At 39.5% G+C, this 21104-nt stretch overlaps 1 protein-coding gene across 1 annotated transcript in view; it reads left to right on the plus strand.

The window, feature by feature from the left end:
- The window catches only part of LOC114245486 (neuroligin-1), a 76410-nt gene extending 55930 nt beyond the window's left edge, over positions 1 to 20480 (plus strand). The window contains exons 9-15 of the mRNA XM_028177666.2: positions 3219 to 3339; positions 4833 to 5029; positions 11464 to 11586; positions 11927 to 12072; positions 15010 to 15137; positions 16588 to 16740; positions 17296 to 20480. Of these exons, the coding sequence (XP_028033467.2) occupies positions 3219 to 3339; positions 4833 to 5029; positions 11464 to 11586; positions 11927 to 12072; positions 15010 to 15137; positions 16588 to 16740; positions 17296 to 18191 (1764 nt within the window). The 3' untranslated portion in view covers positions 18192 to 20480. The remainder of the gene's footprint in view (positions 1 to 3218; positions 3340 to 4832; positions 5030 to 11463; positions 11587 to 11926; positions 12073 to 15009; positions 15138 to 16587; positions 16741 to 17295) is intronic.
- Positions 20481 to 21104: the final 624 nt, after the last annotated feature.

Below are 21104 nucleotides of genomic sequence, written 5' to 3' on the forward strand. Positions count from 1 at the left end.
GGTCAGCACCTGCACCAGACGAAAGGTGAGACGTCCTTCGCCACGATTCACCCAGTCATCAAAGACCGGGTATACCGCCTCGACGGTCCGTAGCCCCCACGTGGGGTTGGCCAATCGCCTCGACCACGACTCGAGCACGGACCGCCGAGAATGGGCCTTTCGCGCCCGCAGCTCACTTTCGGGGAGACGCGCCACGCCCCGAGCACGAAGCTCGCTGCGCCACCGATAGTCGGCAGCGAGCGACTCCGCCTCCAGCTCCCATGGCGGCATCCCCGCCAAAACACACGCCGCCTCGAAGGAGACGGTGCGATATCCGCGAATGACCCTGATGGCAACGGTGCGCTGCGGCCGGCGCAGGAACCGAGCCATAGTGGCCCGGTTGCGCGGCTCAGCCCACACAGGTGCACCGTACAGGGCCATCGATCGCACCACCCCCGCGTAGAGGCGGCGCACAACCTGATCCGGTCCCCCAACATTCGGGAGCAGCCGGCTCAAAGAACCGGCCGTCCCCATCAATCGGGGGACCAGCTCCGCAAAGTGAGCACGAAAAGCCCACCGGCTGTCCAACACGAGGCCGAGGTACTTCAACTGCACCCCGACCCCTATCCGGACGCCTCCAACCACGATGTGGGTGTCAACGGGTGGCGCCCCCCGCGGCCCGTGAAACCACAGAGCCTCGGATTTATTGAGCGCCACGTCGAGACCCAGCCTCCTTATCCTTCCGACGACGAAGGCCACTCCCGCTGTGGCGAGACGGGCAGACTCCCTATAATCATCCCCCCGGGCCACGACCAACGTGTCGTCCGCGTAACAAATAACGCGGAGGCCCGGGAGGAGGGCGCCCCTCAGCACCCAGTCGTACCCGATATTCCACAAGAGAGGGCCGAGAACCGACCCCTGTGGAACACCACGCACGACCGGAAAACGATGAAGGGTCCCACCGTACCCGATACATACGACCGACCTGGCCCCCAAATAGGACCCAACCAGCCGGCGGAGGTAGAGGGGCACTCCATGCCTCTCCAGTGCCCCCCCTATCACGGTCCAGGGCAGAGTGTTAAATGCGTTGGCGATGTCAAGAGACACCGCCAGCGCCACCCCACCCCGAGAAACGGCCTCGTCCGAGAGGGACCGCACGCGAAGAATTGCATCCACGGTCGAACGGCCCTCCCGGAAGCCGTACTGCTCCGCCGACAGGTCAGGCCCCACCCCGACCAGGTGCCGAACGATGCGGGCAGCCAGAATACGTTCCAGCAATTTTCCCGCCTCGTCCAGCAGCACGATAGGACGATACCCGGCGGCTGTATCCACCGGGCGCCCCTCCTTCCTCAACAACACAAATCTACCCGTCCGCCAGAGCGACGGAAACCGTCCCGACTCCAAGCAGCCATTATATAGCTCAAGGAGCCGGTCCCCCAGGGCACCGAGGGCCAAGGCCAATACCCGGCCGTGGACTCCGTCCGGGCCGGGGGCCGTGTCTTTCGCAGTCATCTTGACAACGGCCACCCGGAGCTCTGCCTCGGTAATACGGGGCACCTCAGCAGGAGCTTGGCCGTCGACGGTGTCAGACGGCCCGCCCATAGCGGGAGGGACAAAACCCTCCCGCTCCTGCGGGAACAACCCCGAAACGATGTCCCGCAGCTGCTGGGGCTGGAGACGCTCAGTCATAGAGGGGGCCCACGGGCGCAACTTGCCGCGTACCAATTTGTATGGGCTCCCCCACGGATCCGCTTCGAGCGCCTCCAAGAGTCTCTCCATGTTCTGCTCCTTGGCCCGCCTGATGGCCAGCCGCAGGGCGTCCTTCGCAGCGCGATATTCGCGGTGCAGCCGAGCTTCCTCCTCCGCGAACGCGACGGGCTCGTCGCGCCGCAGGCGGCGGCGACGGCGGTGTCTAGTGCACCGGCGGCTCGCCCGAATGGAGACCGCACGCAGTCTTGCAATTTCGGGCGACCACCAGGGCGACTGTCGCCGTCCAGAGTGCCGAGAGCCGAACCGGGGCATCGAGGCATCACATATGCGGTGCATCGCGCCCCGGAACCATTCGGCCTCGGTCTCCACATCGACAGGTTGTGGGCGCTTGGGCGCCCACGCCGCCACCATAGAGGCCTCCACCAGGAGCTCCCTGTTCAGGAGCTTCAGTGCCCACCTAGGGAATGACCGGGATGCACTCTGCGGGGGGTCAACCCCGCGGGCACCTGCAGCCGGCGTCGGCGCAGGGGCAGAAAGATCGTACCGGATATACCGGTGATCGGACAACGATTCCGCCCCCACCACCACTCTCCAGCCGAGGATGCGCCGTGCGACGGGCGAGCTCGCGAACGTCAAGTCCACGATAGACTCGCCCGTCCACCGCACGCAAGTCGCGATCGAGCCCCTATTAACGATACAGAGACCGACCGCGACAGAAAAGTAAGCTAGTGAGACTTCCACTACATTAAACAATTGTATTGACAGCAGTCACTCGAAGTTATTTACTGGTGGTAGGACTTCTTGTGAGTCCGTATGAGTAGGTACCACCGCCCTGCCTATTTCTGCTGTGAAGCAGTAATGCGTTTCGGTTCGAAGGGTGGGGCAGCCGTTGTAACTATACTGAGATCTTAGAACTTACATCTCATGGTGGGTGGCGCATTTACGTTGTAGATGTCTATGGGCTCCAGTAACCACTTAACACCAGGTGGGCTGTGAGTTCGGCCTCCCATCTAAGCAATAACTAAAAAATGTAGATCTACCTGTAACTTTTTTCTGTGCTAAAAATTTAATGCTCACCTTTAAACAAAATTTTTGGAAATAACTCATCAGTAATCTAATTTAACGGAACTAGTAACTCATTACCCGTGTAAAGTAGTTTTGACTGAAAAGTAGTAGAATAATTGGATTATATAATTTCTGAGAGGTCTATAATATAAATCTATATATATAAAAATAAATTGCTGTTCGTTAGTCTCGCTAAAACTCGAGAACGGCTGGACCGACTTGGCTAATTTTGGTCTCGAATTTGTGGAAGTCCAGAGAAGGTTTAAAAGCTAGATAATTATAAAAATTGCTCGCAATTAAATAAAAATTTTGTTTTTCCTTTGATGTGTCCTCCGTCGGACGGATTCCTTTTATTTGTTTTAAGTTTATTTTATACAAAAGTTTAAGTATTTTTTTTATCGATTGAGGCACTACGAAGTCTGCTGGGTCAGCTAGTGTTAAATAGAAATGTGTTGTTGGTGTAGGCACCGCCTCCTTCTGACAGCACAAGACTAGGGGCAGGCGCCGCTGCAGTCGCTAACGCTGCGGGTTACGAGCTCGCTGACTTCTCACACAGAGAATTACTATTTGGACTCACGACCACTGGTAAGTAGACTTTTAACATGAATGAGTAGAAGCCAAGCAGCCTAGACATTGTTACAAGAGAAATACAAACGCCCTAAGAGCTCAGGTCTTTCCTATTGGTCTTCCAAACGCTTTAGTTATCTAGTAAAACAAGATATTGGTAGAAGAAAGAAAGATAAGATTAGTGAAGAATAACTGAAGAATTTTTTTGTTATCTTGAGACACCTAGCTACCGGAGAAACCACTCTTTTCAATAAGATATTTTAGGTAATCCGTTTATAATGTAACATCCGCCTTATCTCAAATACGTCTGTTTTCCGAAATGTACACAGAAGATGTGACCTTGAAAGTTTTTTTTGTTATTTTCCGCGTTAGTACCGAGACATTTGATAAATGTAGTAAGGAATATTTACAGCCAATTTCGTCTTTTCCTTGAAATATGATCGAAACAGACAAAAAAAATAGTGAAACCTAAAAATATGTAGTTACGCCTTTTTTATTGAAAAGTGAACAATTGAAATGTTTTAGAAAAACTATATATTGGGTGTTTATAAATAAAGCTTATTTCTAAAACTGATGAAATTATGTAATTGGTGGAATTCAGATGTTTATGTATCGCAAGTTATATCGCGAGCTGTCTTTCTGAATAATTCTGATGGTCATTAAATAATGCGATATAGTCATTAAAACTGTGAGACACTTCCGCTCTTGAAATGCCATTAAAACTTTATGAACGCATTTTTAATAATTGAAATTTTCGCTTCCGAACAGCTCAGTTTCTCTGGTAATAATTCCCGTTTTCACGGTTCAATTTTTATTATCTTTTTCTGTTACTTTACGTTCTTGTCGATAAGTAAGAGTCCTTTGATATTCTTTGAACACCTCCCGTGTTCAAAGAATATCGACGAATAATAAAGAGCGCCTTGATATTTATTAAAACTCAACGAATTCGTGTCGATTTGAATGGTTCGGTTGCGGTTGCGAATACGTTGAAAAAAATATATAATACTAGCGGCCCGCCCCGGCTTCGCTTAGGAAGTAGCGCACGCAATGTAAAGAATTTTAAGTATTTTTTTTACACATTGGGTTACATTACGAGAGTTTCAGTAACGCCTATTTCCGCCGTGAAGCAGTAATGCGTTTCGGTTCGAAGGGTGGGGTAGCCGTTGTAACTATACTGAGACCTTAGAACTTATATCTCGAGGTGGGTGGCGCATTTACGTTGTAGATGTCTATGGGCTCCAGTAACCACTTAACACCAGGTGGGCTGTGAGCTCGTCCATCCATCTAAGCAATAAAAAAAAAAGGATTTCTAATTTTTTTTAAAATATAATAAATATAGCCTACGCCACCCGGGGATAGCGTAGCTTTCCAACAGTGAAAGATTTTTTAAATCGGTTCAGTAGTTTCGGAGCCTATTCAATACCAACAAACAAACAAATCTTTCCTCTTTATAATATTAGTATAGATTGAATTTTATTTTATTGAAATACTAATAAATGTTTTTGTTCTAGAATCGTATTTGGAATTCAGCGCGCAAGACTTAGAGTTTGGTTTCAATGAAAGCAGACGAGATCGCATACTTCGCACGTTCGTAAGGAACGCCTATTACTACCACCTAAACGAAATATACTCGACGTTGAAAAATGAATACACCGATTGGGACAAACCTGTGCAGAATCCACTTAGCGTTCGGGATGCAACTCTAGAGGTTTGTAATAAAATGTTAATTTATTTATTTTTCAGTAGTGATCTTTTTTGAGGTGAGACGTCCAGTGTACTTAAATATATATAATCATATCGCTATTGCAACTATGTACATCCTTTCCATTCTGAGGTATGTACCCCTTTTTTTTAAAGATTTCCACGAGGAAGTTGTAAAATATGTTTTAAATCAAGGCAATCACTGTACCAGAAAACGCATGATTCATTCATTCAGAAGCAAGTTGTGTTTATTGTTAACTTATTTTAACATTCATATAATTATAAAGCTTCTATTTATTTCAATTGTTAAGTAAAGTTCATAACAAAATACTTGTATACAAGCTCTTTTCAAATTGCTTTATTTTATTATTATTCACCTTTAGCTTTTGTGTCGTTCTCCCGTGTAATTTTCTTTTGTTACTTTTGTTTTATAAAAGGGTTTGTAAATTGAGAAAGACATTATATTTTATTTTATTACGAGCACTTTGTTTTTTGTCTGACGTAAAAGTTGAATCCGTTAAGAAACTGAATAAATAATAAATCAATCACGAAAATTATATTACTTTTCACTGTTTTTGAAGATTTTCTTCCGTGCCAAACTACGTCAGCAATAAACAATATTTTACGATGTTCTTTGTAATACTATGGAAATGCAAATTGTAAATTTTACGAGTTCTACAATAAAAACCATGAGATGAGCAATTCTGAGGCAAAGTATTTGAAACGAGCAGGGAATTTTCGTCGAAAGTAGTCTAAAAGTGCAACGGTGTAATGCTTTCCATTGGGTCCTCATCGAATTTAAATAATATCATCATTTCATTTCATTCAATTTTATTCCAATTGATTACAATTTCAGATAAATCAATTATTTGTCTCCATTTAATTTATATATATTACAATGTTTATATAATTATACAGATATTACAATATTACAATTATACATAATAATAATTGAAAATTATATAACTCGACGCTGGCGACTGTGGTATGAAGTCGTCGTGGCCTAAAGGATAAGACGTCCGGTGCATTCGTATGAAGCGATGCACCGGTGTTCGAATCCCGCAGGTGGGTACCAATTTTTCTAATGAAATACGTATTCAACAAATGTTCACGATTGATTTTCACGGTGAAGGAATAACATTGTGTAATAAAAATCAAATCCGCAAAATTATAATTTGCGTAAACACTGGTCCGCACGGATAGGTACCACCGCCCTGCTTATTTCCGCCGTGAAGCAGTAATGCGTTTCGGTTCGAAGGGTGGGGTAGCCGTTGTAACTATACTGAGACCTTAGAACTTATATCTCGAGGTGGGTGGCGCATTTACGTTGTAGATGTCTATGGGCTCCAGTAACCACTTAACATCAGGTGGGCTGTGAGCTCGTCCATCCATCTAAGCAATAAAAAAAAAAAAAAAATTGAAAAAAGAGAATACTGTATTTCATGTCTTTGTAAAATTATGTAGTACATTCCACAGAGAAAGTATTGGCGTACCAGATTTTTCCGAAGTACCACTTCTGGGCTCGTATCGATGGCGATACCTAAATGATACAGATTGTTTATTACAGAGCGAATACAAAGAGGAACATCAACGTAAAATATTTTATATTTTCAGCCATTTGTAAACTATGAACAGTCAGAACCAATCAATTTTTTTTTTTAATACTTTGGTGGGTGGACGACCTCACAGCACATCTGGTGTTAAGTGGTTACTGGAGCTCACAGACATCTACAACGTAAATGCGCCACCCACCTTGAGATATAAGTTCTAAGGTCTCAAGTATAGTTACAACGGCTGCCCCACCCTGCAAACCGAAACGCATTACTGCTTTAAGGCAGAAATAGGCAGGGTGGTGATATCGCCCCGCGCGGACTCACAAGAGGTCCTACCACCAGCAATGTTAAATGTTTTAAAAACATGAGATTAAACGCTACTCTTTAAAATAAAAGAAAACACATAGTTATCTTTGTTATGTTGTAGACTATTTTGATTGTATTATACTACTGTTCATAGATTTTACACTAGAAGAGAGCTACTGAATGAACATGAGTGAAATGTAATTAAGGTCGCCTTTGTACATTTTAAATTTATTTTTATTACAAAAAGTTTCCATACAAAATAAAAGATTAAAAATAATATAAAAAATATACAGAGAGATAAAAAAATACATATAAAAGATTAAAAATATTTTATTTTGTAATAGTGCATGTCTGAATGTATAAAAACATATTGATTGCTTTTTTTGTGCCTAATAAAAAAAGGAGCAACTATGTATAATAATCAGAGTCAAAATTAAATCGAGTATTTTCGTATGTCGCAAGCACAATTAAATCTACTTAAAAGTTTGGTTGTTGTAGGATCGCCTGTCTGCGTGACCTTATTCAACAAATGGCACAATTTATTTATTATAAATAAATCTTGATCAAGTGATTTTTTTTTCTTTTTACTGCCCTTGTAGGCAGACGAGCATACGGCCCACCTGATGATGAGTGGTTACCGTCGCCCATGGACTTCAGCAATGCCAGGGGCAGAGCCAAGCCGCTGCCTACCGACGAATTGGAAGGCGATTTTTCGTTCAAACATTTGAACACAATCACTTAGTTCAATCTAAATTCCGATCGTTTGTTAGTGAAGCTCTCAAATATAAAACAGGTCAACTTTAAGTATTTATATCTGTCTAGAATATATTTTAGGCGTTTGGAATGTAATGCCGATTTGACCTATATTCCTGTTTGTAAGTCATGCCAGAACAATTTATGATCTATCGACAATCGTCAGGTATGAGTTTCAGAGCGAATTAAGGTTCCAGAATAAACAATACATCATAATTGTGATGAGCATGACGTTGAATCTACCACCACAACGGAATAGCGACTCCCTTAGAAAATCCGACGAGAAACTCAGTGGACACAAGTCTATGGGCTAAGTCGTTGTACGTCGAATTCTTACAGATACTGATGCGTGGAGTGCCCAAAAGCACCGAGAGCATATCGGGAGGATCCGATAGGGTATGTTTAGGGTGACGGTGGCTTTGGGTTGCCCCCTCGTCTGGGTCAAGTATTTAATTAGAGGTGGACATTAGGAAGGTGTCGCGTCGCCTTTTCGAAGAAGTGTTCTGACGCTGTAATAGAAATGGCTTGATGATCGAGATCGTTCGATCGAAAATCGAAGATCTACATTCCTCACGTTCCACGATGTTGCAACGGCTATCCTGCAACCGCGTGAGCATTACATTACATTTGTATAACTCATGATCGTACATACGTAGGTTTTGTCGAGCGTCACCTTGTTACGAAGGGACAATTTACTTCGCTTGCAGATCGTGGAGTCTTTGAGACATGGTGTCGAAGTGTAGAATTCACAGTGTAGAGTCTATTGTATAGCGTGTCCCTGGACATCGCTAACTTGTTGAACATCCTGCCCTAGTTGGTAATCGCAGGGGCATGGGACTATCTCGTCTTCCCGCGTACCCCGTCGATCGGGTCATATCTCGAGGACAGGTCAGTCGTTTGCACCAAGCACGATGGGGCAATGCTCCGCTTCCACGGCGAGCACGGTGTTCCTCAAGGGTTGGTCTTCGGTCCTCTCCTGTGGAACACCGCCTACGACTGGGTTCTGCGGAGTGTCCTTTACGATCTTCTCTCTGGCCTGAGCGTGGATTGCTATGCGGAAGATACTTGTTGTGGCATGGGGAAAAAACTTTAACGAGTCTGCTCATCTTCCGCGTTCAGGGGTAGCCTTTGTAGTCTCTAGGAACTCAAGGCTGGATCTGGGATGATGTGGTAGCCTTTGTAGTCTCTAGGAACTGAAGGCTGGATCTGGTATGATGCGGTAGCCTTTATAGTCTCTAGGAACTGAAGGCTGGTTCTGGGATAATGTGGTAGCCTTTGTAGTCTCTAGGATCCGAAGGCTGAATTTGGGATGATGTGGTAGCCTTTGTAGTCTCTAGGAACCGAAGGCTGGATCTGGGATAATGTTCGATAAATTCCAGACCTTATTGCTTTACGGGGTCTGGAGAGCGCCGCTCTATAATTTAGTGTCGTCCTATAATTTTTCGTAATCGAACCATTTCATTCAATTCTTCACCTTTATATGAGACTTTCCCAGAAAATTGAAGCTATCGAGTTTTTCTACTCGATTAAAGGGCAAATTAAGGTTAGATTCCGAAGAAGGAGTCTGAGAAACGGCTATCATTTCCAAGGAAGGTAGCAGATACGTACACGTCTTAGTGCGTGGCACAATACACTACCGTGTTTTACCGTTAATTCTAAAAATAATTGAACATGTATTTACATTGTTTAAATAATAATAATTTAGTAAAAAAATGTTATTATCGCATTGTCATCGGTTCTTGTTAAGCGTGCCAAGTTTCAAATCATCCAACATTTTGAAGGGGTGAAAATCACGTTCATAGATTCCGTTCAACAGATATATATATATATATACCTGTAGATACATCGCAAATTAACAAAAGCGTGCTACAATAATTAATAATTAAAAATTCATATTTAATCTGTTATTATTGCTTCATTTTTGCCTTGTGCTGTCTTGAAATAGCATTCAGTATAAAACAACACATGCTTTTTACGAATTATCTTTGATTTTCATTAACCTTTGCTTTTTCAATATCTATGTACCGAAATAACGGTATGATACTGCAAATTTAAATATGTGTATATCTTTACCTATATGTTTTATACTGTATATCGTTAGTGCGCTACTGCATTTTACTTCATGCTATTCAGATTCTGTTTCAATAGATTTACATTGTCAGATATTTAGCTATTAAAGCTTGCTTTTACTTTGTAAAGCAAGCGTCGCGTCGCTTCGCCTCTGTATCGGGCGATCTCAATTTAAGCCTCAAGTGGTTTTCGCTACTCACCGAGGTTCGTAACGCGCACAAAGGAAGTTAATGACGCCGGCGCACATTGAATACGCGATGGGCTCATTGAATCGCTTTATTGGAAAATACTCTTGTCACTCAGACAGAAATAAGGGCACTGCGATTGTTGTTACGATAACGATAGCGCTCTGTTACCGAAGTCTAGTCAACGTAGTACGAAATACGAACAATAATACGAGTACTATGACAATGGGATATTAAATGGTTTACAGGAGAATGTATTAAACGTTAACGGGAATCTGTAGGTATCACTACGTGAATCCCATCTCCCATCTGTTAGGCAAATCTATATTTATTCGTTCATCTTATACCTAGTGTTATTAGAACTGACAAGTGTAATGCAAAAAAATTAATGGTTGACTTAGAATCAAGTTGTATTTTTATATAATAATGCGAACATAAAATTACATTTAGGTAATTTTAGTAGTTTTAGTTATAACTGTATAGGCCAAAAATTTATATTTATTTAATATTTTAATGAAATATTAGCTAGTTGATTTTTCACGAAGAATTTTCCTAATATTTGTCGAACGTACGTACATATGAATTAATGTGAATAATATTATTATGTTTTTCTAATTATTTGATATTCTCGACACCCTAAGCCTTTTGTCGGATTTCAACACATGAAGTGTCATAATTACCCTCAACTGTGGGAGTGACATAGAAATAATTATTTTGGTATTCATGAAAATTAAGAATATTATATAAATGAAGAATATTAATTGATTTTAATCTATAAATATAACTTGCAAAAATATCATTTAGTTGAATCTGCATCCACCAGCCAAATGAATATAACTTGAATTTTAGAAAAGCTGGGGACAAGCAAAGAAATAAATCTTACTTGTGTGTAATTTAAACGTCCCATCTCTAATATCCTTTCTATTATTCAAGTTTTTGAAGTGAAAACTTCTTTAGAATCGTTCTGATTTCAAATCGGATGCAACGGAAAAAACGACAGGTAAGAGACACAAATACAAAGAATGAGACAGAAATATACATACTATTTAATACAGCGCCATCTGTGAGATTTTTTAATACTAACGTGTGTATGAAAGCTCTTGTAGTGAATTTTAATTTAGGATTATACGTGAAATTAAAATATTAAAATATCAATTCACAGAGGGCGCTACCTTACAATTATTTACTAATGTCATAATTTTACATATACTTAAGACGTTTAGGATAGTTGTATTTTAATTTTGGAAGATTTCACTTCTACCACGGGTGAATTGCACACATTTTGTTTTTATTCTATTGATATTTTAATGCGATTTTTGGTGCAGCCAGGGCTACTTTCTGGTAAAATTGCTTCTGTTATTTTTTGTGTATTGGTCTTCTTTTTTTATTGCTCTTGTAGGCAGATGAGCACACGACCCATCTGGCCCATGCGCTTCAGGAATGCCAGGGGCAGAGCCAAACTGCTGCCTACCGCTTAATACTCTTAATATACTATTAATATCTCTACTATTAATATATGCAACAAAGGGAATACGCTTGTGACATATAAGTGAAATATAAGGAGTTGTCCACAGGTGCTCAGTGACGGCCGGACAGCGGCGCCTTTGATCAGGCTCGGATATCTCCACGCGTTACGCGGTGGTGTCACTTACTTCACGCATTTTCACCATCTCTCTCAAGATAAGGATTATCCACAAGTAAGAATTTGAAATAATGTATTCGAAAAATACGTAATTTAAAAATCTATACAATCCAACCTGAAAGAGTTCAGAGCTGTATGTGTCTTGTGAAGTTTCATTTTTTTAATTGTATGTACATGTTTAACGATAAAACCCACACGTACCAGTGTGTGAGTAGCTCGAATGGCTCAAGATACCAGCGAATAGGACGGAAAATAATAAATATTTATTTATTTATGTACACACAGAAAAAAAGACATAGTACAGAGTAATAGGAAAAAAAATGTTAGCTAAAAATAAACATTACAAAATTGTTTTGCAAATCTAAGTTCTAAAATAAGTGTTTCTGGAACTACAGAGACCAGGTTCAGTTCACGGGGAAGAGTTACCTTACTATCTTGGAGTACCGTTATCACAAATGCATAACCAGCGGAACTATACGCAACAGGAGCAAAAAGTATCCAAACTTTGTTTGCACTACATCGCGAACTTCGTCAAATATGGGTAAGTTGATTTCGGACCGTCACTTTTTTAACACGATTTTATTAACTTGACCTGTGTCCATTTATGTAACGGAAGCCTTCGGAACACTTTTTAAGGACTTCTCGATGTCCGATTTACTTAATAGTTTGCACACATTTTAAGTATTATTTTTTAATTATCCTTATAGGCAGACGAGGATACGGCCCACCTGTTGGTAAGTGGTCTCCGTCGCCCATGGACTTCAGCCATGCCAAGGGCAGAGCCAAACCGCTGCCTACCGTTAAAAGTTAAATTCATTTTTATTTTGGTCCAATATCCTGAAAGAGCTCAAGTTTCAAAATGGGTGAGGGCATTCATGTTGCAAAACATGCAACTATAGACATAGGCTCTCAGTAGTAGGTAGTCCGTGAACTCGTTCACCCGTTTGATCAAGAAAACAATAATAATAATAATAATAATTTTAACGCAACATAGATTATTGTAAGTAAGCTATTATAATTTATGATTTTGCAATGTTTGTCATCTATACTTAATATATAAATCTACAGTGGTTTTTACGGATGTTCCGTTATAGCTACTGAACCGTGCATCCGATTGACCTGAAACTTGGTAATCACGTAGAAAATACGTGTACTTAATGGATAGGCTAATATTTATATGAGTGTTGGACTCCCTACACCATTTGCGGAGCCGTTAATGATGAAAATCTTTGTGGGGGTGAGAAATAATAATGTTAATTTTAAATGCCGAGCGAAGCGGACGGGTTCAGCTAGTCGTTATTAAAATTTTGCAAACCTAAAATATAATAATAATAAAGAAATTTCATTCTCGTTTTTTTTTCTAAATTATGTTGTATTTATACGATTTCAATCATTAATCCTAACACTTATTTAAGTCTGATTTTAAATGTCGGTGTCGTATTCTAAAGTTGTCAGTAGTCTATTTGCATATGTTAAGTAAAGTACATTGAAGTAGATATTTGCGGTCGTGCCCGGGAATTCCGAGTCGAATTCACTAATCGAACAAGCTCACTCAAACGTAATGTTCTATTAATGTGATTTGTCTTTCTTGTTACTACGGTAGGCAGTTGTTGAACATAGCATATTGCTTGGGTGCTTTGATTGTATATTAGTTTGGAATTCGAATCAAGAATAAAGGGATTCTCAGGAGAAATATAATAACCGCCTGTTTTGCGTAGCTCTCTGCCAGTAGCCTCGAGGGGATATACCATCATGACTGGCAGGCGAGCTCATGGGGCTCAGTATGAAATAATTGGCTAACATTTGCCCTAGCAAGAGCAGTGCTTTGATAAATTGACCGATAAAGTGCGAAGGATTGCGAGGTTGAAATGACAGCTGGGATATTACTCGTAGGTGGCTACTTGGGCCATAAAATCCTTGAATGGCGACGGAAAGACGTAGGGGTGTAAATTTTCCATAAGGTGACTCGAAGATCTGTTGAAGGTCATGAGAATAGAACTGGTCAACGTACGCCTCCTTAGAGGAAGGCCTTTGTCCAGCAGTTAACGTCGGTGGGTAGTAAGTCTGCAGTAATATCAGCGGTAGTGGGTAGGCGATTCAACTGGTATTCAGAGAATAGGATATCATGTCACTGCCACTGTCTCAAGATTTCAGAAATGAGGACGAATTCGCAATCGTTAAAAACAAGGATGAGCAACACCCGGCCCGAGGGCCGCTTACGGCCCGCCAAGTATTTCTGAGATTGAATTATTTTATCGACTTTCTCCCATAATTTCGTTTTTCTGTTCTTTTCTTGTTTGTTTTTAATAAAGAAATAAAGTTTCGTAAATTATTATTAAGAGCTAATCTATGTGCGGCCCGCCAAAAAAAAACATTTCAATTGGCCCATTGATTAAAAAGGTTGGCCTAAAATCTTTTTAAGCAATTCAAGAGTAAGTTTGAAATTGGTTTGAAGTGTGACTGTAAATTGCTAAAGACCTTCTCTGGAAAGTTTTTATTTTGGATCACTGTTATATTTTAGTTTTACATTGCTTTTAATAATTGGATAAATCATGGCATTTTTTGTTCTATCTGTTGCTAGATGTATGTAATACGTCCATTTATTTAAAGGACGGTCCTAACTTCAGACGCCTATGGCCTAATGTTCGACAAAAGTTCGCCATTATACCCATTAGATTATAATTCTTGACGTATTCAAATGGAATATTTTATTTTTTTATTTTTTTATTGCTTAGATGTGTGGACGAGCTCACAGCCCACCTGGTGTTAAGTGGTTACTGGAGCCCATAGACATCTACAACGTAAATTCGCCACACACATTGAGATATAGTTCTAAGGTCTCAGTATAGTCACAACGGCTGCCCCACCCTTCGAACCGAAACGCATTACTGCTTCACGGCAGAAATAGGCGGGGCGGTGGTACCTACCCGTGCGGACTCACAAGAGGTCCTACCACCAGTAATTACTCAAATTATAATTTTGCGGGTTTGATTTTTATTGCACGATGTTATTCCTTCACCGTGGAAGTCAATCGTGAACATTTGTTGAGTACGTATTTCATTAGAAAAATTGGTACCCGCCAGCGAGATTCGAACACCGGTGCATCGCTCGATACGAATGCACCGGACGTCTTATCCTTTAGGCCACGACGACTTCACAAAACCGACAATGCCGCAGTTTAAATCTCACAGCAGACATGGATGGAGTGTGTGAATGACGATATGAGAGAGAGAGGAGTGAGTGTTGAGATGACGGCTGATAGAAGAGAATGGAAGAGAAAAATTAGCTGTGCCGACCCCACATAGTGGGATAAGGTGGAGAAAAAGAAGAGCAGGTAGCAAATTTTTTGATAGTAATCAGATGCGTATTAGGCACAGTGGTTAGTGATGTGTTTGGATCACACTAACCTCATATATTCATGTAAGCTGTGATCTACTCAGTCCAGCTCCGTTAGTAAAAACAAGCATTTTGTGGTCAGTAATCCGAACGATCCATCAGCAACTCCTCCTCCAAGTCCGATGCTCGGTGACGCCCCGCGGCTCGGCCCAGACCAGACCCCGTATTGGGATACCTACGACACTATCAATCAACTTTACATGGAAATCAGTAAGTTTACACTTCATTTGTTGTTTACGAGATAGCAGTCGCTTTAATTTAAAAAAATATTTTACTAATAGTATGGCAAAATACTAATAGTATGGTAATATAGTTAATTGCTTAATGTAGTTAGTTATTTGAATCGCATATCCTTACTAATAATCATAGTACAGAATACTATTCGTTTATATTATTTATTCCATCTTAAAAAAATCAATTCGATTCATTCATCGTTTGAATATTTAAAAGAGCTACAAAAAGTCAGAAACATATCAATTTTATTAACAACAAAAACAAAAGCAGTAGAAAATTGGTTTCTCATTTTTAATTTCGAATCCCGCATGAAATACTATAATTACGATTTAAAATTACTTTTAAGAATAAAAAGCGCTTCAGGCTATTTTATATTATAGATCACAAAGTAAAAAATAAATTATTTTGATTTCAATTTATTTATGAAACGAGTTTTAATTACTGACAAAATTGCCTCCCACGAGCAATGATTCAATAACCAGTACGATTCCCATTATAAATTAATCTCATTCATGTACGGAAATATTTCGTAAACGTAAACTTCTTGAATGTACTCAATATATTTGTTTACTAATTTCATGAAACATTCCCGAAATTCAGGTTCATTTAAACTTTTGGGTCGCTAACTTTCTTGTGTACCGTGTGATGCGGATACGTCTACCTCGCTTCGCCTTTATTCCGCTTGTATTGTAGTGACGGTTAATGATACAATTCAAAAGATTATTGTACAAATTAATCACGGCTACTACTCATAGTATAATCAGTCACGGCTGATTTATAAAACAGTTTGTTAACTTTGGTTTTAAGTTCCATCGCAAGTAGCAGAGATAGAGAGAAAGATTGGGAGTCTGAAAGAAAAGGCAGATTTTATATGTCTGGCAGTTCTACTTATTAAATCAAATTAAATGTGTAATTGAGAGTGCTTAAATACATATTGGCTGTATTTAGACCCGATTCGACTAATTTCAAAAGAATAAATAGAAGACTAAGCAATCAAGGATTGATTAAGAAGCGTACTAAAAGCATATTCTGTGAAACATTATTTGAGGCTACTAAAATATTCATTAACATTAGGAAGCGGCGTATATTTCCATCGGTTCTTACTTTCAAATGCTGTATGTAATATATGTAAATCCTCAAACATTTCAGGATTCGAGTATTTTATTTTGAAGCCATAATACATATGTATGTGACCTTTAGCAGGGCCTCAATCATAGTTCGATCAAGTTGATTTCTTGCACAAAAAAAAAAATTATTAGTGCAATACTCCTACTACGGTAGAGCTATGGGAATGGATTTTGTCATTATAGGCTGCTCTGTCTTTAAAACTGTAGTATTCTAAATATTTGTAAGTCGAAACAGAGATAAAGAGTAGTTGTACTAGTATGATGATAGATTGATGTATCGAATGGGAACCCGCCTGCAGGTAGCAAGGCGGAGATGAGGAGCCACTATCGCGGGCACAAGATGTCCCTGTGGCTGTCTTTAATACCGCAGCTACACCGCCCTGGGCCTGATCTACCCGACGCCACTATGCGACACCACCATTTTCAAGAAGACAACGCTAACTATTATGAAGGTAATTAGCTTCTATTTTGGATTCATGCCATGAAATGATAGCGCATTTAAATTGTACGATTGACGATTTTTGTTTATTTATGTTGTATTTGTTGAAGAATTAATTAAGATCTTTGAGTTTATCGCACCTATTTCTGTTACGAAGCAGTCATGCGTTTCTTTTAAAAGGTAGAACGTTTACATTGGAATTAAAGCCTTGATCTCATATCTCATGGTTGGTGGATAGCCACTTGATACCGGCTAGGCCGGAAACTCGTCTGCCCATAAAAAGTTATTAGATTGATATATTTCAAACGTAGCTTACAGCTGCGGCTCGTGTTCTAGAGTTTGAGTAGATTTAGGCTGATATGATTATATCGACAAGCGTCATGTAAATAAATGCAAATATATAATCTGCCTTGATTTTACTTGCAAATTTTGTTTTGGTTTTGTTTACGCCTTACTGTAAGTAGTTTTGTTTATTCAGATTGATTTTTACGATATGTTTTTGTGAACCTACTATTAACATTTATACATTCATTATTTTTGGAAAATAATTTACGTTTTCCGAAAACAGGTGCCGTGAGGCCGCAGTCTATGTCTCGAGCACACATACCGCACGTGGTGAACATCGATGTCGGTCGCAGTGGAGAGACACGCACCACTCCTCCCACACGCGTCTCGCCCCCGCGTCCATCTCCAATGCCTCCTGTACCCTCAACTGAGTGTCCACCGAACGTCACGGCCACACCTATTCAACCAGATGACGCTCTACTCCGACGGCTCGCGTCTTCCCATTATCAGTCTTACACCGCCGCACTCACAGTTACCATAGCAGTCGGATGTTTTTTGTTATTACTAAACGTTTTAATATTCGCTGGTATTTATCACCAACGGGGGTCCCGACCTCGGCGTTCCAAGGACGATCTCGCCGAGGCCGGGAGTTCCTCTTCCTCTGATAATTACGACGGTAAATTGGACTACGAAGTGCGCACGTTTGACGGGAAAGGTTTCGGGTTTGAGTGTAAGTCGGCGCACGTGCCTCGCGGTTTTGGATCTAAGTTTGACTTACGGACGTTGTCGGACTGCGGGGAGCCGACATTCGGTGAGTACAGCTGCTACGAAGAAAAACATCGAGCGGCACGAAGCTCGATGCCAGATGTCAGTGTCGGCAGCGCGATCGAGGCCGGTAGTCTCGTCTGTATAGACACTCAGAAGCCCGATATACAAAAAGTGGAGGGCCGATCGCAGGACCCTGTTGGTAGAACGAGTACGTTCGAGCCTCGTGTTGTAGATAGTTCGACTCAGGTTAAATTTGGGCCAGAGTCCTCAGAAAATACGGCAGAATGCAATGAATCTGAGTCCGGAGGTGCGAGTGGATCAGGGATACTGCGTGTTCCAACCGCAGCCGCTACGCCAGCACCTCCTGGTATCATGAAGAAGAGAGTGCAAATACAAGAGATTTCCGTATGAGGGTTTCTCGAGACCGCTGCCGAGGTGGTTGTCAATAAACGGACTAAATTATGATTTTACTATATCGGTGTAAATAAATAAAAATGATCGTGTAAGTTCTCTTGTAAATAAAATAAATTGATATATGCCAGATAGTTAAATAAATTGGACAGTGATATTATTTAGGAATAACATTTTAATTTCAGAGAACAGTGAATGTTAATTTCAAGTTATTCTGAGTTGAAAATTGGAAACGTAACACCCGAGGTAATAAAATATATCTGAATGTTTTATACGTTTTCAATCTGTTGCTCATAATTTTACGTGGATATTTTAATTATTATAATGAACACTAGAGATTGCGTAAAATACGTACAATGTTATCATTATGTTTTCTACAATATTTGAAATATTCTTTAAAGTCGTATCTGCGCCTAATTATATCTTTTGTGCGAAATTATATAATATTTGAATAATGCAATAAATTAGTGACAAAAGACTTTAATACCCCATTAGCTGTACATAAGAAATATCAAACGATGTGTCTCACTTTGTAAGTTATGTAAGTCAATAATAACATTAGGGATACGTGTATGTTGTATTTTTTTGTTTCGTGAAGTTACCTCAAAGTGACGTGTATTGATTTCGAGTAGTTTTTGATAAGTCAATATTTAAAAATAAAAATTAATCATTGAATGGACGAGTACAATACTTGTTGGATCAAAATAAACTGTTTTTTTTGTTGTTTAAAAGAAACAGTGCCGCAATGCCAAGCTTAGTTCGTTTGTTTGGTAAATAACCTTTTCACGTTTTATGTGTTAGGGATCGTCTGTCTATCAAATTTACTTGGTGGTTTTAAATACGACCCCTTAATAACTAATACATTATTATCTTAATTTTAACGTACAGAAAGGTAATCAGGGTATTAAACAAAAGCTATGTGAGCTAGCGAGTCCATACCTGCAATCTAATTTATGTTTAACGCCGAGAATATTTTTATACCTTTTTTTTCTTTAAATTGTATTCACATTCACTCATCTTTTATAATTTACGTCTTAATAAAATATAATTATTTTATCCTGTATAGTTTGCCTTGTCAATTATGTGGCTCGAAAATTTTCGATGTGTCTCGAAAGTTCTCGACTTTTACACCGCATCATAATAATATTCTCTAGCAAACGCAAATCCCTGAGAATTCATTCTTTTATCGTAAGTATAATTAATTTATTTAAATTAAAAATACTAATAATCTGAAACGCGACGTACTCGCCATTTCTAATATAATTTTCATATAACTCAATTATATGTAATTTAGTAACTGTTTTTTTGTGTATGTAAATAAATGAAAGTAATAATAGTTTGATATATAATGTAACATACATAAGTACTCGTCCATGTTTTTATCTTCAGAGGAATTGATGATGATTAAGTAAAGATGTATGTGCGTTTGTAACACCATTTTCCATATTGTGACAAAATGTTGCCTACTTTATTTTAAATGATACAGTAATTTATTTATGTATTTGTTATGGAATTACATAATTTATAGTTAGTTAGCACTTAAAAAGAAAAGCCATCTTATGTGTATTATGTTAATTTTTAATTACGCTAGGCACACCTAATGCATTATGCAGAGTAATTTTTGGTTAATTTAAGTGAATAGAGATCGCATTCACTTTTATGAAAAATATTTTGCATCTCATACAACTTACATATATCGTAATTTGAGCATAAATTGTAAGCTGTTATAAATTTAATTGATTTAAAATCAAACTTTAAAGCATTTTCAAATGTTTCAACACTGTAAAAAGTAAAGTGGAATTGATTTATCAATGATTATGCTATAGCTTTAGATTAATATGTAGAATTTTCAGACATCACTGAGGATTATTGTTTTAAATAATGTGAACTAATGGAATACGCAAACGTATACCACCTAAAGATAAAAAGAAATACAAATGTACTGCTTAAAAGATTTTTCGTTTGAGGCATATGAACTAAATTCAATCATAATGATTTTTAAATGGAGATTTTAATGTTAATCTTTAATTTGTAACGTCCATTGTTTTGCATTTATTAGTTTCAATGTTTGTTAATTGTAAATATATAATTTTATTATTGTTGTATTATCGTTCATAGATTGAAAATCTATAGTAATTAGTGGAATTGCGAATGTAGACAAAAGTAAAATTAATGAATTATTTACACGTTACGTGCCCGATAGTTTTAGTCCGTACGATTGCATTTTGTTACAATGCGGCATATGGAGTTAATAACTTGTGGTGTCGAATAAAGAATTGAATAAAAGGCTGTTTTCATTTTAATATTATCATGTTTAAGCTTAAGTATGTAAAATGCTTAATAAGTGATTTTGCTTCACACCCACTTTTCATAAGTGTTTAATATTACACATGTTTTTATCTCTCCTTGTTTCTTCACGTCAGATCGAACACGTATATAACTAGTCAGGTCATAAGTATTGTCACACAGTAAAAAATTTTCTTTTAGAATGCTGGCCACAAAAAAGTTTATTGAATTCGAATTTCGAATTGTTCATGAAAATAAAAATGTATACTTTTAGAATGTTCCCTCATTTTTAAATATGGAGTGGACGCTTAAAGAAGACCGTGTTGCAGTTATTGCGTTGCATCGTTGCAGTTACGCGCCAATTAAAATTTTTAACATACTGAAAAATTTGAATATAACCAAAAGATTCGTTTATCGTACCATCAAACGATACAATGAAAACTTTAGTGTAGATGACAGGTCAAGAAGTGGTCGCCCTCGGTCTGTTAGGACTCCAGCAGTGATAAAAGCTATGAAGGCGCGAATAAAAGAAATCCCAAACGTAAGCAGAAACTGTTGGCCCTTCAGATGGAGTTAAGCAGAACCACGGTGAAAAGGGTGTTAAATGAAGACTTAGGGCTTCGGGCA

Source organism: Bombyx mandarina, chromosome 04 (assembly GCF_030267445.1).
Source record: "Bombyx mandarina strain Sakado chromosome 04, ASM3026744v2".
Lineage (NCBI taxonomy): Eukaryota > Metazoa > Arthropoda > Insecta > Lepidoptera > Bombycidae > Bombyx > Bombyx mandarina.